This window comes from Lycorma delicatula, chromosome 6 (genome assembly GCF_047948215.1).
Source record: "Lycorma delicatula isolate Av1 chromosome 6, ASM4794821v1, whole genome shotgun sequence".
Taxonomy (NCBI): domain Eukaryota; kingdom Metazoa; phylum Arthropoda; class Insecta; order Hemiptera; family Fulgoridae; genus Lycorma; species Lycorma delicatula.
The window spans coordinates 28,447,179-28,466,818 of record NC_134460.1 but is presented as its reverse complement, the minus strand read 5'-3'; the positions used below and the strand labels follow the sequence as shown (position 1 = coordinate 28,466,818).

The 19,640-nt window shown below is 27.4% G+C and overlaps 1 protein-coding gene across 1 annotated transcript in view; it reads left to right on the top strand.

Moving 5' to 3' along the window:
* The window catches only part of VGlut (Vesicular glutamate transporter), a gene marked incomplete at its 5' end in the record, with an annotated part of 47,260 nt that extends 33,806 nt beyond the window's left edge, over positions 1-13,454 (top strand). The window contains 6 exon segments of the mRNA XM_075369185.1: positions 1,993-2,282; positions 3,447-3,690; positions 5,690-5,817; positions 6,800-6,982; positions 10,614-10,623; positions 13,324-13,454. Of these exon segments, the coding sequence (XP_075225300.1) occupies positions 1,993-2,282; positions 3,447-3,690; positions 5,690-5,817; positions 6,800-6,982; positions 10,614-10,623; positions 13,324-13,454 (986 nt within the window).
* Positions 13,455-19,640: the final 6,186 nt, after the last annotated feature.

The following is a 19,640-nucleotide window of genomic DNA, read 5'->3' as shown; positions in this document are numbered from 1 at the left end:
CATTGTACTCATAAAACAATTTAAAAAATTTATTTTTAGTTTTTCTTGTGATAAAATTTGAGATAGCATATATACCACACAATTATGTTGTAAACATGGTTATTGTTTTCCAGTCTCTAGATAACAAGATAAACCTTGACAGAAGTTTGCTAAAATTGGTGTGATATAATAGAGTTATTTCATACTTTCCCTCACAATAAAGTATTTACACAGGAAATTTAGTACAATTATATTTAGCTCATTTTCATTATTTTAATACAGCTTATCAAATAATAAAAGAATTCTGAAAATAAGATCGATTATTTTCATAAAAATATGTAAATAATATTTCTTACAATTTAAGTAAGTAAACATGTTTAAACAGTATTTACAGTATTGTAAACATTCACTAATACAGTATAGTACAGTAATGAATAATAACATAATGAATAGTAACATATCAACATAATATACACCAATCTTTATAATTCTACATACTAGTTTAGTCTTTTGTCAACCCCCGTATAGAAAGAGTCTTTGAAAAGATTTTCAGAAACACAGGGCTAATTTCCCATTAAGCTCCAATAAAGAGGTAGCTACCCAGTCCGCTACCAAAAGATACCAGCATAGTATGGATGAGACTAGGATGGCTGATCCAACTCCCATGGCACTTGTCCAAGGAAGAAGGAATAAACAGTAAGGAAAAGACATTACAAAGGACTACCTCTGATCAAGGTTGATGATGTCAATTTTCCACCCTCTTCAGAACCTGAAATATCAACTATATAATTTCATTTTCCTTTGCTATTAATATCAAGTGATATATGAATAGATTAAACTATAGTTTATCCTAGACTAGATGTAAGTTTGTTTTTGAAAGCAACTCCAAATTATTATTATTATTTTTTTTTAAATAATGCAAAGGCATTTCCTGAATCCAAATCAACAAATTGTTTAACTGACCTACATTTTAAATGTTGAATAGATACCAAACAATTCACCATGGATATCAATAAACTGTCAAAATGGATGTACAAGGGTATTTACAAAGCCCCAAATTCAATTATGCATTTTTTTCCTAATAGTTTGAAGTTTTTAATGTTATCTACTCTATCAAAGCTTTATTTAACAATACTACTTTGTTAAAAAAGCAATTATAACAATACATATTGGAATTTTTAAAAAACCATGTGTTTAATGATACTCCATTGCAAGTAAAGAGTATATGTAAATTCACTAAACCAATAAATATTTATGAATATTTATCAATGAAAAAATTTAGGTAAAGGTTATGAAAAGATAATGTAATTTATCATTATATTAGAAACTGATGAGCGAGACTGCTGCTGGCTGCAGCGTAACTTTATGAACAACACATTTAAAGAATGACAGTATGTAAAATTATTTCTTAGGGATTAGTCTATTTTAACACAAAAACATTAAAATGTAGCAATTGACAATAAATGTAGTAATTGAAAATGTTGAGAAACCTCAACACTTTCAATTGCTGCAATACAGGTTATCGCAGAAATCAGAAAACATTTCCAACTATTACTGTAAATACAACTCTCATTTTTTATATTTGTTTGTTGAGGTTATACAGGATAAAAATGTCATCTAGAATATTAATTAATAGTTTTGTAACTTTATGAATACATTTTAAGAATTCAATTTTACACTGAATTCAAACACCTTTATTTTACACTTTATGAATAATATTTTGCTTATATAAACTGAATGAGTATTAATTTATTTATTTCTTACAGTGCAATCAATCAACGTATGTATATAATTCAACCAAAGTCCAGAATAATATTGCAGTACACTAATATTGTTATAAATCAACATTAGTAATTAACTAAGCATTTAAACTCAAAAACTAAATGAATTTTTGTTTATAAAGAAATTTATTTAATTAATTTGACAAGATGTAAGTTATAATAAATTCCACCAAAATGTTCTTTTAATTCAGTATTTAGGAACAATAATCTGTAAATTATATCTTTTTTTTAGGACTGATGGGACTCATATGGTATCTGTTTTGGCTATGGTTAACATTTGAAAAACCATGTAAGCATCCAACAATATCTGCCAGAGAACTGATGTATATAGAACAGTCATTAGGGACAACAACTCAACAAGCAATGCCAACAATTTCGACAACACCATGGAGAGCATTTTCTACATCAATGCCAGTATATGCAATTATAGTTGCAAATTTTTGCCGTTCATGGAATTTTTATCTCTTAGTTCTCTTTCAGGCTTCATATTTGCGAGATGTGTTTCATTTACAAATTGCTGAGGTATTTAAAAAGATTATTATCATTAATAATTGTAATTAGGTAGTTAAATTACAATTTTTAAACATACATTATTATTAGTATTATTATAATATAAAGTTATCATAAAATACTACATTATTCTCAACTTTACAAGGAAAACTTAGATAAGATTATTTTAGCAAAAACTTGACCTTATATTTGGATTTTCTGAATAAAATATGATTTTTTTGGTGTTTTTTTTTTAAGTTTTCTTTAAAATATAATTTTGATTTCTTAAATAAATTATTAAGTTTTTAAAAGTCAGCTTCAATAGTTTCTAAGGCATTGATACTAAAAATAATCTCAAAAAATGTGAAATCACCTAAATTTATACTATTATGATGCATTTAGACCATCTATTTTTTAATGATGAACCCATCTAAAATTTTTAACTGTTGAATACCAAAAGACTCAATTGCCACATTAAGTAGTATTACGAATAACAGTCAATCCTTTTGAGCTTAATAAATATATTAATATATAAAATGTTTTCATGTTTTGAAATTATTCTTAATTTATTTTTACAATTATTTAATATTTGAATGCCAGTTAGTTTTGACATTTGCCACACTACTAACTATCAGCGTAAAATTTATATGTCCTTTCTAAAAATTAGACATTGAGGAAGATAGTTGTTTGAAGAAAGTAGCAGGAGATACTTATTTATAATAAGATATTATGTCACATAATAGTTGATTTAAATTATAGTTGTTAAGTAGGGCCACATAGATACAATAATAAATATTATAAAATGTATTAAGTAACAAAAAATGATGAATACAAATTTTCTAATTTTTGAAAAGTCTTTAAAAATTGCTTTTTCATTGGTAGAAGATTTTTTTAATCAAGTAATTTTTAGCTAAATGTAAATAAAATAAAATTTATATAAGACAAAGAAAGGTAAATTACTATTTTTTTTATTAATCCAGTCATTTTGGGCTGGCTACTGACCAAACTGGTAGAACTGATTGAAGAGAAGAGAAGTGCACATTCTTGCAGAAAATAGAATTTACTTGAAAAAAAAAATTGCTATTGAATTTGTCAAATGAAATTGTTATTTATTTGTTGTTTTCTACATTTCAATATTAAAATAATAATTTAAACATTTTCTTAAAATAATGATATTTTACACCTTTCTTTTGACAGACTGGTTTCGTTGGAGCATTACCACATCTACTGATGACAATAATTGTACCTTTGGGAGGTATGCTAGCAGATCATGTAAGAAAACACGGAATCCTAACAACAACTAACGTACGTAAACTTTTTAATTGTGGTGGATTTGGTATGGAAGCATTATTCTTCCTTGTTGTTGCACATGCACATTCTGCAGTAACAGCCAATCTTGCTTTAACATGTGGTGTAGCATTTAGTGGTTTTGCTATCTCAGGTACGATCAATTTTTTTTTTTTAATTAATAAATAATTTTATGCTTTTTTCATAATTTACCATCGGGGGGAAAAACAAATTAAGGAATTATTATTTTTGGAAAAATAAATTTTACCTATATAAAAAATATGTCAATTGTATCAGTTGTCTAATTTGAAAATAATTATTTGAAATGTAAATGTAATTTAACTCAATTTCATAATTTTCATTTAGTGATTAGCTTAACTAAGGCGAGCATTCTTTCTGGCAAATTAATCTTAAATCTAGAATCTACTAGTCCTGATAATTTTAAACAATAACAGATATTAGTTATTTTCTTGACAAATATCAATGAAACTAGCAGATTTGGGCCAAGAGGGCAAACTTCAGAGTTGCTCATATCTATAAATTGTTGAGGTGTCTTAAGAAAATGGTGTGCTAAACCACACAGATACTTCTACTTTTTTCTCCAACATCTTTCTTTCTACCGTTTTTTCTACTTCAAGTGGAATGAACATTAATGGTCTTTAGCCACTAAGAGACACTGACAGAATACAATGAAACTGTACTATGAATTGTTTATTTTAGTTATCTATGGTAACCAGTTTATTAAACCACTTGAAAATATATATATATATAATTTCACAAAAATAACCATTCAACATATTAATCATTTCTTTACATCCTTCAGTTTCCCTGTAATTTTTCAGTTGTTGCAGAACCACTGGTCATCAAGAACGAGATCTATTGCCTTAAAACCAGGAATTCCTTCCTATCTACATTAGTATGAATGAAAGATAATTAAATTCTCCATAAAAATTTGTCTATATATATGTACATTAATGATTAGAAGGTTCAATATTTCAAATAACATAAATTTAAAAAAAAAAAAAATTGTTATAAAGTATTATATAATTGGATGTTATTTTTGTTTATAATTTATATTTATTCTGTGTGAATGTTATGCAAATTATTATATATAGAATAAAGTATCATTAAATGTATATAAACTATGAAGAACAGAAATGTACCAAATCTACTACTCCTGTAATAAAATGTTGTTCCTTAATTTGATGTTAAGAATAATTGTGTTTTCAGAATATTCTAATTGATAAAGCAAACAAAAGAAAAAAATTCAAAGAAAATATTTACCATTCTTTATTTAGATTACTAATGTGTTGATATACGATTCACCAAAATGAATCTTAACTGACTTCATGAGCAAAGTCAAGATAAATTTGAAATATATATTTGTTCATTAGTAAGGTTTTTCTCTTCAGTAGATTTTTTTATTAATATACTTCACCTCCAATAAGGAGGGTGGATTGAACAGTTTATATTACAGCTGGATTATTCCAAATGCTAGACATTTCCAAGCTTAGGCAAAGTCATTCCTTTAAAAACTCTGTACCTATTCTCAAGTGATTTTTCATGTTTGGACAAAATTCAATTTCTGTTATAAATGATTCTCAATCTGTTCAAAAGAATATGGGCAGGATAAGCATATGTGATGCCTAGCATGGGCTTTGTTTGAGCTTTTCTTTAAGAATTGTTTGCATTTTACTGTAGGTCCTCTATAGACAGATTGTCGTTTCACATAACCCAATTTTTTTTTCTGATGTTTAATTTCTTTTATCCCTATTTGGGTTCTGCGGATATAAGTTGTCATCTGCTAAGTTTATGAAATGCTGGGAGCAGTTGAATCAATGCATCACTGGTATGATCTGGCAAAGAAGAACTGCCAATGATTGATAGTAACTATTTCAAAATAAAAGTTACTAATGTTATAAAAATAATACATTAATAACTCATAAACTGTATTTACACTAACATGTTTCTCAGTTATGTCATCTTATGTGATTTTGAGGTAGATATCTCATTCATGTGTCAATATATTTATGAAAAGAATTTCAAGATACACACATCTACATTTTAAAACTTTTTACTTATAGATAGCCACCCTACATAAATTCTAAGAGTTATAACAATAATTAAAAGAAATTAATATTTTTAATTTTCAGGTTTCAATGTAAATCATCTTGACATTGCGCCACGATATGCTAGTATTCTGATGGGTATGTCTAATGGTGTTGGTACAATAGCCGGGCTTTTTCTTCCAATTGCTATCGACAATATAACTGAAGATCATGTAAGTTATTCTACTGTAGGAAAAGTATGCTATTTATTTATTTTACATTGACATTACTAAAATATAAATAGAAAGGGCAAGAAATTATGAATTAAGTAAGATTATAAGTAAAGTTATTTAATCTGTTATCTTATATTAGTGTTGACTTCTTATTCAGTCAAATAACCGATTGAAATCTTGATTAATTTTATTTTCCAGCAGTATTCTTTGTATTTGTTTTACAAACAGCTCTGAATCACTCTTAAAATCCTAGTTTTAAAAAACATAATTGTCTAAATTATATAATTTAATATTTAAAAAAGTTAATTTTATAATTTAATTATATGTTCAAAAAACTGAACTAGGTAAGAAATAGAAGCTAATAGCTATAAATTTTGTAGAGAGTAAATAATTGGTAAAAGAAATAAAGGTAAAAGTAAATTTAGTGAAGAATATACAGTAGGAAAATACTTCATTCCTTACTGTCCAAAATAAATGCCACATTGAACATTTGTTATTACTGCAGTAAGGTATGCCATTTTTAGGAGTTCCTATATTTCATGTTAGGTCATCTGCAAGTGTTTGGCTGAGGTATCTAATACACATAATATCAAATTCAACTTTAAAATAAGTCATCACAATCTCATCATTATTCTAAACATGGAAATGTTTCGTCAGTCATGTGACTGACTGTTTTGTACTCTTTTTTACACTTATACATTCTCAAAACCTTTAACGTCATTTTTACTGGCTTTATCTAGTAATTCCTACTTTTCTGGTTTATATGTTCCAATATTTTAGTTCCCTCAGATTTTACTCTGAAACTTCTATAATAAACTATCTATTCAAATCTTCTATAATTAATTAATTATGAAAAACTTAATTCATTCAACAACTTTATTTAGCTTCAGACAATCTAATAAAATTCCTTCAAAGATTCTACATAAATGCTAATACAGCTTATAAATGAAACTAAAAATAATCACAATAAATTTTTTTCCAGACTCCAGAAAGTTGGAAGTTTGTGTTCATAATGGCAGCAACAGTACATATGTTTGGTGTCACATTTTATGGAGTATTTGCATCAGGAGAACTACAACCATGGGCTGAAGAAATTGTTGGAGAAGAAAAGGAAGTGAAAAAACAGTGGGATCCAATGGAGGGTGCAGTTACAAGTCCAAAACAGGTAATGTAACTTTTCAATAAGTTATAATTATTTATTGGAATTAAGAGTTAAATAATAATACTGTAATTTTTAAGTTACAGCAAAAAATTTTAAAGGATTATTTCTGCTATTTTATTTTTTTTTGTAACGCAAATTACATATAGTGTGCAAGGTCTATCCCCACACAACTCATACATTAAGATAACTTTTCTTTCTATTCCATGGATAACAAAAAGAACTATTCCAGCAATTTCCTTGAAGGAACAAGGGATACTATGGAAAAATCTTACAAGCAATATTACAAAGTACAGAATCATAAATAAAAATAAAATGGTTACAGTCCATATTAATATAGAGAAATCTCTATTTTAATGAAATAACAGTGATTCAACAATACAAAGAAAATAAATAAATGAAACTGGTACATAATTAACCCTCGAGTGCACAGAGGAGTTCTGGAGCACCCCATTAGTTCTTATGTTTGCCACTGCTAGCGCTTTTTACAAACTTCTCACACGATGCTTTGATTTTCAGTTCATGAGGTCTACTAGGCTGAAGCATTACATATAGTTATTTCCCACTATAATTAAAGTTCAGTTCAAATAAGTATTTTATTTTTTTGTATTCTTTTGTTCTTAATAAAAAACGATTCCTTTTAAGAATTTAATTCATTTTTTATCTTAGTTTTATACTGTAACACAGCATTTCTCTACTTCTCAGTACCTGCATCCCAATTTTCATCGCGCCCTCCCCCTCTGATTCAACAACAATGTATACAATTCAAAATACTTGAAATACATAATTTATTTCGAGTATTTTGACGTTTCAACTACACTACGACCTTAACTACAAACCTTACAAATTACCAAGAATAAGTAAATTTATTGATTATGGCTACACCGATCCACTGCATTGACAAAACCAGAATCGATGCTTCTCTACTGTTCTCTGTCTTAGTCCACCATATCGGACAATCTCGCGGCTTCGAGAAAAGTTCCGAATTTTTTCGAACATTGTGGAAAGTCTGTGCGACCGTCTACGCAAACGTGTATGTATAAATGCTGCACCTCATTCAATTCCAGCCAGTCTCAGTCGAGTCATCGTCCTTCCATCGCTATCAAATCTATTGTGAATGTGTATGTTGCAATTCACGGTATTAAATATTCACGGCAGTAGATTTGTACAGAATCGTGGACATATTTTTAAATGAGCGTAAGCGAGAAGACGTTAGTAAAGCATCAACAAGTGCACACACGAGCGTGGTTCCGAAAATAAAATCAAGAAAATATTCTCAAGAATAGTTCAATTTTGGGTTTACCAGTACTGAAGTAAATAAAGAAGAAAGGCCCCTGTGTTTCATTTGCTCAAAACTTTTGGCAGCAGACAGCATGAAACCTAAAAAAATTTAACATTTGGAAACGCTTCATAATGAGAACAAGAATTCTTCAAATTAAAATTAAAATCATATGAAAAGCAAACATAATTTAAAAAAAAAAAATTTGTGAATGAAAAAGCTTTACTTGCCTCTTACAAAGTTTCATATAAAATAGCCACATGTAAAAAGCTTCACACTATTGTTGAAGAGCTTATTTTGCCAGCTGCAATTGAGATTGTAGAAACTATGTTTGGAGATAATTTTACCAAACAATTGCAGTCCCTACCTCTATCAAATGATACTGTTGCCCGTCAAATTGGTGATATAGCTGAAGATCAGCTATATCTGATCTATTCAGCTAAAAGCTGAACATCAGCTTTTCGGGAAGTTCCGTGACAAATTGTTTTCAATTCAGCTTGATGAGGCAACAGATAGCAATAAAGATGCTTATTTCATTGCCTACGTTCGATTTTGTAATGGTATGTCAGCATTAAAAAAACTAACTTGTCTGCAAACAAACAGAAATCAAAGCAAAAGCACTTGCATTATTCGCTATCTTAAATGATTTTATAAACGAGACAAAAATTTAAATTGTGTCACAATTTCCACTTATGGTGCTCGTTCAGTATCTGGAAGATTCCAAAGTATACAAGCACTTGTGAATCAAAAATCTCCACAATGTGTGTGGACACATCGCATGATCCACAGAGAAGTTCTGGTTGCCAAAGAAATGAGTCCTGGTCTGATTGTGCTGATGGTTGTAACTGTAGTAAATTATATAAAAATAAGACCCCTAAAATCAAGAATCTTTTCTGCACTTTGTAAAGACGTGGATGCAGTACATTCAGCGTTACTATTTTATTACGAGGCAAGATGGTTGTTATCACGTGGGAAATTTTTGCAACATGTTTATGAATTAAGAGATGAAATCAACATTTTTCTAGAAGAGGAAAACTGTCCAGAAGCCAAGCAGTTTCGAGATGGTTTATTTGTGATGGACTTGAGCTAATAGGTCGACATTCTCAAGAAATTAAGTACCATGAATCTTCAACTCCAAGGAGCAAATACACATATCTTAGATGCAAGTGATAAAGTTAATGTTGTTTGTAGAAAATTGGAATGGTGGAGCAGAAATTTAAAGCAAAAAACTGAGAAATGTTTTGCAAATGTGGATGAATGTGTTAAAACTTACAAGGCTGAAGAACATGTGAAAGATGTTTTTGAAACCATTGAAAATCATTTAGCCATGTTGGCAAAGAATTTAAAAAAGTATTTTCTTGCTGATGCAACTTGGTAGCAAGCTATAAGTGGGTTAGCAATTCATTTCAAAATACTTCCGAAGGGCTCTCAACTGCTGAAGAAGAAATCTTCATAGACTTCATGACAAGTGGCAAAATCAAAAGACAGTTTAGTAATAAATCATTCTTTGAATTTTGGATAGGATGGATGATGAGTTTTCAGCACTGAAAACAAGAGCATGTCGTATGCTATTGCCACTTTCAACATCCTGCTTTGCAAAACCAGATTTTCTGCGGTAGCTGCTTTGAAGACAAAATATAGATCTCAGCTAAATATAGAAAAAGAACTCAGTGAGTATTTTTAATATTAAATCTTCCTTCGAAGAACTTTGTTCTGCAAGACAGGCCCAAGGGTGTCACTAATAATTATAAAACTTGTTTTTAAATTAATATTGATAATTAATTATTAAATACATTGTGCAGTACTGATAAAACCCTATTTATAGGTATATTATATCAGTGTAAATGTGTATTTTATTATTTATTATGTCAGAATGTATTTTGTTTTGCTTTCCTTTCAGTAAATTAATAAATTTTTTTAATAACATTTTCTTTTTGATATGCTCGCACCCCCCATTTAGTGTTTTCACTCCCCCATAGAAGGACATGCCTCACAGGTTAAGAAACACTGCTGTAGCATGCAAATTAATCTAAATACAGAGAATTCTTTGTTAATCTGTATGTTGTGGTTACATTGCTTGACCACACTCATTCTTTAAGTTGTCTGTGTAATGTGTTCTTTAAGTTGTCATTCAGTAAGTTCTTTTTAAATTGTCATTCATTAAGTTGTTTTAATGTGAGGTTATTGTTCTTTGGTTCTTTAGCAATTTCATAGTATAAATAGTGTTTTGTGAAAATTTATTTATTTTTTTACTACAAAATCATATTTTCCCTATTTTTCTGTTCTGTGTGAATGTATAATAATGAACATAACTCCAAGAAAGCATTCAAAGACTGTTTCTGAGTATACCAGTATAAGACAACAACAAGTAGCTTCTGAGTGAGGTGTTGGCCTAGAGAAGTGAATGCAATTTAAAACAATTTAAAGAAACTTTTCACTTCAAAGGAAAGGTAAGTAGCTGTAAAAGAAAAACTACTTCAACACAGAATCAATTATTAGTCAAGAAAAGTAAACTTGATCCAAAATTATGTGCACTAGACATAAATCAAAAAATCTCATTCAGTGGAACAGACTTACACATATCAAACTATTTGTTAAACAAACCAATTATTATAATTAATTCATGATATGTATTATAAAAATCATACATTGTATTACTGTGCACTGTTTGAATTATTATAAATGGCAAACAGTAATACAATAGATATAGAAATTTATTCTCTCATATATTTTTAATATTTATTCATATAAATCAATGTGTGTGTGAGACAACTGCTAGATTCTGACTTCTTGCAGCTGGACAGAAAGCTTGTCAGCTGACTTTTAACACCAGCAATATGTAAAAAAAGCTCTTTGTTGGCTTTTTTCTACAAACATTACACAATTGTAATTGTAAATGTGATAAAAATGTCAAAGTTTTTAATTTACTATAATTTTGTGATATTTACTGACACAAATAAAAATCTAACAGTCCAATTTTATATCCTGAAGAATCATTCCAACTTTGCCAAATACTCCCAAGATAAAATATTATATTTAGATGCCTGTGTACAGTATCACATTATAAGTTTGCCTTCTTTAAGGTTGGTCCCTTTTATCTTGTTCAACTCCATTCTATTCTACTTCCAGCTAAACTTTTTAATACCTCATTTCATTTTAGTCATCAGCAATTTTTATTATTATTTTTTTATTATTCTCACATTTTGCACCTTTTACTTTTTTATAGCACTATTTTTATCTTTCTCCTCTTTTATCAATCAATCTTCAATCTTTCTCCTCTATGAAATATCACAAATAGTTACCTTTTCTGTTACTTTGTTTTGATTCAGCTTTAATTTTCATTCACTCTCCTCATAACTTTATTTTTTCACTTTGTCCATTTAATTTTCTCCATTCCCAATTACAAATGATTGTAGTTTATCTTTTCCTTTTTTCTTAGTTCCCATTTTGATAAACATACAGAAATAAACTCAAAACACAACACTTCACAAGATTTATTCTTCACACTTCTTTAGACTTTAAGTTTAATTCCATCTTATTACACAACAATTTTTTTTTCTATATCCATATTTTTTTTATATGCTTCCTTATCCATTTCTATTCTTTTTCTTCTTTCATTTGCAATCTTACTTTGCAATCTTTTGTTAACACTCTACTTAAAAACGTTTACCGTTACATGAGGGCTATCCAGAAAGTAATTAACGTTTTGAAATAAAAAACCAACCAAATAAAAAAAAATGTATTCTGTACATTTGAAAGGTACAATTTTAAACTATTTTTCTACATAGTTGCCATTTAAATTGAGGTAGTTATCGTAATAATGCACAAGCTTTTCAATTCCTTCTCTGTAGAAACTTTCCGCCTTAGAATTTTGGCACCCATCTTGCACAAAACTTGGGTTAACCAAGCTTCCCCGACACAATTTCATGCAGTAAACTTCATGAAATTTGGGGGAAATGAAGCGAGAGTTCCATAATCATAATGTGGCGATTTTCATGAATTTTATCGTTGATTTTCATCATCAGTTCATCAGTCACAAGGCTAGGCCAACCACTACGGCTTCATCATGAAGACTGGTGCAGCCATTTTTAAACCACCACTGCCCAACTCCACCTTCACTCATTATTCCATCTCCATACACCTCAGAAAGTTGCCAATGAATTTCAATTGGTTTGAGGTTTTCTTCCAGTAAAAACCTAATCACTGAACGCACCTCACAACTCGCTGGATTTTCTATTGAAGCGTACATTTCAATGTTTCATAACCAACAAGGTAGAAAAATCACAGTCCATACGCTATGACAGCTTGATGCATACTGAGTGTAGAAACGTTCTGACGCCAAGATGGTAGCTCTATCCCCACTCATCTCCATGCTAGGCACAAACGTAAGTTACTTTCTGGACCGCCCTTGTATTTGTCAGTAATACTTCCTTCTGTATATATATGTCCTTCTGACATTCATTGGCTCATTGTCTGCTATTACTTTTGTTTTCTTAATTCTGTCAAAATGTCTTCAAATTTTGAAATCATCTGCTGGATATCCTGTGCTTGTCAGCAACCAACGTGACTTAGTCATTGGTGTTTAATTCTTTCTTACTCACACCCATAATTTTACAGCATGCTACTTCCCAGCATATTTCTATTGCCATAAAACATCAAATTTTAAGAAATGCAGTTTTTGTCTTCCCAAGAACCCAAAAAATAAATAAAATTTACTAAAAATTACAAAAAGAGATTTAAAAAAATATATATTGAATAAATAGAATTTTTAATTTACTTTAGTATTTACTATATCATTTATATTTACAAAGATCAAAGAAAAATCAGACCCATTTTTATATCTTGAAAACTTAATCAGATTTTTTAAAGGGCCTTAAAATGTTATATTTATATTTATTTAATGTTATGTTATATTTACATTAGAATATACGTAAAATGTTTAATAGTAATTAAATTTTTATCTGAGATGTTTTAAAATGAATGTGTATATAATAAAGTGAAAATAGTTTTACTGAATTAAAAATTTAATTAGGTTATATGAATTTTCTTTTTTTTCAGGAGTATGAAGGAAAGGGTCAAATGGTCAATTACGGATCAATGGAACAACAAAGTGAACAGTATGGCTATGCAAATCATCTTATGACAGAAACTGTACAACCAGAATCAAAAGATACATACATGCATGATGGAGCATATTAAATAAGTTTATCTATGATCAGCTACATTTCATTGAAACTTTACATTTAAAGGGCGTAAATATTACAGTATCAAAAAGTTTAATCTAATTCATTTAATTTTTTAATTTATTTATTATAATTACTTATTGCTTTATTGTACATTAGAGAATGAATTTCTACTTCGAATATGTTTTTCTAGTTTTACAAAAATATTTTTAATATTAAAAAATATGCATGAAGTACTTTATACATTAGGTGCCTTTATGTAAGCATTTACTATTTTTTTCTTTACTATTGTTTCTGACTTTTTGTTTACAAATAGTATACACATTCAACAAAACATGCAATATAATACATTCAGTACAATACAATATAATACATGCTTTTCCTTAAGCAACAATTAAATTTAAAAAATTAAATAACAAATTTTATACACACATACACGTTATAAACACACAATAGAAGGTGGTTTATTAAATATTATAGAATCCATGACTCCTAAAAATAATGCAAATACTCCAGTAATTTATACGGGAAATAAATATTACTTATATTCTACTACAACATTATATTCTATACTATAACATTATATTCTATAACATATATTTCATAAATCAACCACCAATTGCATTTTGTAACATTATTAAAAAATGATTTTTTTTTAAATTTTATCATACAATTGTTAAATATTATATTGTTCTATATTAAAAAAAAAATCTCAGAGAGATGCACTAATTAGAATTAAGTGGCTAAACAATGACATAACCTGCAACAACACAATATGAATCTAAAACATAATATGAACAAATTATTTTTTTTTATAATCTCTTTACCACATAAAAATAATTAGTGATCTGTACCATAATATAAGATGATAAGATGGATAAGAAAAATCAATACACGAAAGAGGAAAGGTTGAAGAGATAGATTAAGGAATTAATTAAGATTAATTTATCTTTATTAAGATTAATTATCTTAATTAAGATTAAGATATCATTAAGGAAATGATATCTTTATAATGTTTGGAGTAACCAAAAATTAGTTCTTGTCCAAATAAATAAATGTTTTATTCATATCATGTTATAAACATAGAACACTGTAGTAGATAGCTGTTTTAATTCAGAAGTAACAAAAGGCACAACTTAGAATTGGTTGAAAAGATAAGGAAAATTCATCAGAGTAGCATCACAAAACACAGAATTAATAAATAAAAACAAGTAGTTTCATTTAATGTTTATACTTTTATGGACAGAAATAATAATTATAATTTCTATACCAGTATGGAAATACCTACACATGAAGTAATATGTTTGGGCAAAAGAAAAAACCAGTAATATGTAAAAATATTTAAAATACCATCTTTAAAGTAATAAGAAAACTAAATGATAAAGAAAAGCAAATCCTGGTTGTCTTATCAAAAAATTGATGTGAGGGATATTTCATAACAGCAAACTTTTTCCTGTAAAAGTTTTCATGTGAATCTGAACCTAAGAAAACTTTATTTTGTAAATTTTCTACACATTTATTTTTATTTTAATTTTAAGACCAACTAAAGGAAATTTTTTCCTGAGTGCAGGCGTCAAGATTTTAACTTCAGCGATTACATTAAAAGTTTAAAAATGTAGCTTCAGCTATTGATAAAAATATCAATAGCTAAAGCTACATTTTTACTAAGGGTAAAAACCCTTAGTGTAAATACTTTAATTTTTCCATATTTATTACATTCTGAATCATTACTAACATAGCAGAAACATCAGGTTGAAGGGTTCCAATTTACTACCCTATCCAATACAAAAAAAATTCCTAAAAAATGATTTAAAACATCCTAGTTAATTATAAATTAATTATTACATATATATTAGTGACTGAAATGATGAACATACATCTCTATGGTGTTAATACTTTAAATTATGTTTTTTTTAATATTATAAATACATATTCTATGTTAGTATACCACAGAGATCTGAAACAGATCTTTACTGAAGTGCTAAGTTTGGATATAAAATAAAAGCAGTAAGTGGAAATATATATATACAGTAACATAGGAATATACAGCTAAAGTTGGAAATATGTATATATATATATATATATATATATATATATTGGATTAGGAAGAAATCCTGCAGTATATTCCTTTCACTTTTTGCTGACATACAAAAAATTATCTCCAGTAAAATACAATTGCAAGCTACAGTTTGTTATTGCAATTAGGGAATAAAATTATTATAAGTATGTATAAAAATTAACTACACATTAAGTAACTAATTAAAGTACTTAATTTAATTATATTTATTTTATACATTTTTCTATCCTCTTTTTTTGAGAAAAAGTATAAAAATATCATACAAAAAATTAATTATGGAATTACATGTATTTTTAAAATACATATTAATAAATATTATATATATTAATAAAATTATTCTTATTTGAAGATAATTATTTTAATTTAAATTTAAAATAACAAATAAATAAAAAATTAATTTTTTATAAATCAGAAAACTGAATTAATTCTAAAACAACTATTCCAGAACATTCATTAATAAACAGTAAATGATACATCATATTAAATAATATATAATATTATATTTAATATATTTAAATAATATATGATATTATTAAGTAAATAATATTAAATTAAGACAGAAACAACAGTACCATATTGTTTGCTATGTGACATATTTATAGTCACATTTGCCTCTATGAGTGAGCTAAGTGAACTAAAACAACAAGTATCGATCAACATTTATTTCCAATACGTGTGCTAAATACTGAATTAATTTCCAGTACAGTGTTGTAGCACTAATGACAATTCATCCATAAATCAAACAATGATCTACATTTATATTAACTTGAGTTCATCTATAGTTTTTTTTAATGACAGAGGAATATTAAATAATATATTAAACTAACACTAATGCAAGTGCTGCATCATAATGAAACTATAATAAAAGAAAATAACTTTTAAAGAAAGTTAATAAAAATTTGTAAATAAATTATAATAATTATCATAGATTGCAATTCAGATTGTAACTATTTAGCTGATGATTCTTTTTTAAACTTATTTATTGTATTATTTAACATTTTTATTATTAAGATGCACTGTGTAGCAAGTAGTGTACATTCAGTCACACAAAGATAAATTCTATGCATCATATACTTGATTATTTAAAGAAACTAGAGTATTAAACAAGGTCTGTCCTCTTTATATTTTACCCTTATTTTAAAAAATAGATAACATGATCCTGTTTTACTGAAACTACTTAATTTGCAACAACAATTAATATAATAAAATTGATATTTTCAATGGCCATTATAAATTAAAAAAAAATAGAATTTAAATAAATAAATAGTTCTACTAAATGAATGATGTTTAACAAAGCAAATTTAGGGTTCCTATTCACACAAGGTCTGAACCACCACAAATTTTTATTTAATATTAAAATATGTATTAAATATATATATGAATTATAATACTAATTTTATAAGTTCATAATAGGAATTAATGTATTCTTTAATAACTGGAATGGTGTAGTTTTATTTTCCCTTACCACATGAATGATGAAGATGTCAAGACCTAGCCATCACATGATTAATGATACGGCTTCCTTTGTTATGTTTACAGCAATATTTTTTGACTAAAAATCCAGTTAGGTTCTAAACAAGGAAACCTTGGTCAGATATCCAAAGGATTTCTAAATTATCACGCCAGAAATTTTCTCAAAATGATAAGTTAACTAATCATTTTATAATGAATGAAATGACTAGTTAGATGATGTAATTTTCTATTTACGTTTTCTGCATTTGTTTATCTCAGAATATTTACCATCATTCATTCTTAATTATCTTCGTGTATTTCTAACTTTTGTTTTCCCTTATAGTATTTACTCTTTGTAGTTTGTTATAATATTAAATTAAAAAGTCTGGAATACCTTGTGCATGGACATTAATTTTTTCCTTCTTTTCATTTGATTCTTCTTTAAACATTTCTCCTCTTTATTGTACCTTATAATTTCATTTTAAATTTATTCACCAACTAAATTTTTAATTATAAAAGTATTTTTCCTTCTGGCTTCCAATTACCAATATCTCCTGCACATGAAACACTATAACGCTTAAAATTTCTGACAATTTTGTTTTAATTCTATTTTAAAATATTACAAGATAAAAAAAACCAAATGCTATAGCTTCATGTATACTGGTAATAATTTATTCATTAATAACTATCTCTTTTATACATTTTCTTAATTTACTTTTATTAATAAAATTTTGAAGCATGGCTTGACCCAGCAAGAGAGGGACGATAGAATGCACTCCAGAATGACACTCCGTTCAATGAGACCAAATTGAATTGAAATTTTACTGTTTTACTGCTTACCCTGGAGACTTTTGTCTCACAACGGAATTATATATGTAATATTAGTCATTATGTATATTAATAAAGCAAGGAAGAAGAGACTTTTATTAATAAAATTTTCAAGCTGAATTTCTCACCCAAGAATGATTGATTGCTGTTTAGTATCTTATCCTCCAAACTTATAGATTTCTATTTATTCTATATTTATTCAGTAATTTTAATAGATTAAATTTATAGAATCTTAATATTATTTATTTCCTCAAACTGCCACTTGATTTATTTTTTCTTCTGTTGTTTTATTGGCTTTTCTACATAATTAAAAAAAAAAAAAAAAAGGAACTTACATCAAGAACATGTAATGTAATGCACATAAATAGAATTATAAAATTCCCACTGTCCCTACTGATGTTGTAAATTATATATAATGTATATTGAATTTGAAAGGTTTAAGACAAGATATCTTGATTTTTTATTATTTTATTAATGATGCTAGATATTTTGAGCAAAAACTCACATTAGCTACCTTTCAGAAGATCATATAACATCTAACATGATGCATACATACATATCAGGATTCCCACTGTCCCTATCTACCCACCGGATGGCAAAAAACGTTTTTTGTCAATTTTCAGACTTATTTTTTGTGTTTAAAATAATTTTTCCAAGATCAACAACTGTGAAAAGCATCTGCATCGATTGTAACATGATTTATTTCAATTGGATTAATAGAAAAAACATTATGTTTGAACAAACATAACATATGTTTATAAAAAACATATACGGATTGAATATATAACCTCCTTTTTGGAAGTCTGTTAATAAAAGCTAATACCCTTTTAATACTGAATTTAAAAAGGGAGACTGTATATTGATATTAAATTCATAAAAATGGCTGAGCCAAAAAAAAAAAAACAAGAAAATAAAAATATATGTGAGGCAAAATAGGTAGGGTAAAAATACTAGATGACTCAAACACAAAAGTGATAAAAAAAGATGGACTTTAGAGCACATTCCAGGTTATCTATTGTCAAAATTTACCAAAAAAAAAAAATTGTTTGTTTCCATAAACTTCTTTTTTGTTTACATTATTTAAGTCACCTGTGAGAAAATTTCTATCTGGACTGAAATAAACTTCATGCAAAAATACAATACAGATTTCATAACTTTCCCATTCTAACTCTAGTAAAATCTCACTTAGTAAAATCTAACTCTAGGGCATTAATCTCACTTCCATAATTATGATAGAATGCCCTTTAAAGTTGATTGAAAAAACAGTTTTTGGTCCCATCCCTTCATTTAGATTTTTTTAAACATAAAATAAACACAAGAGGATTAGGTGGAAGAGAAAGTTGTTTATTATGCTGGAAACATACAATTAAATACAAAGAAATAACCAGATATGGTGTTAAAGCCATATCTAGATACAAAAACAAGACAAAGAGAAATCATAAATGAAAAATCATTTTAAAAATTGTAAAATTTACATTACAGTTAATGTAAATTAACAGGTTATACAGGAATAACCATAACAGTTAAAAACAAATGAGGATAGGCTAATCCATGTTTCATTCCTTTCTATACTGTAGCATTTTTTATATAATTATATTACTGTAATGTAATTATATCTAAAAATTAAAAAGATTGTTTTTTTTATAAATTTTAGTGTAAGAATAATTATGTTTACCATTTTACTAACTACATCTTTTGCTTGCTTATATTAATTAAAAATATTTTTCTTTACTTTTATAAAACTTCTTTTTCAAGCATTCACTAGTGATCGATCATCTTGAATGTAAATTACTTTTCACTATTTTGATTTTTTTCCTGTTATTAAAGAATGTTGTACTGCCCAGT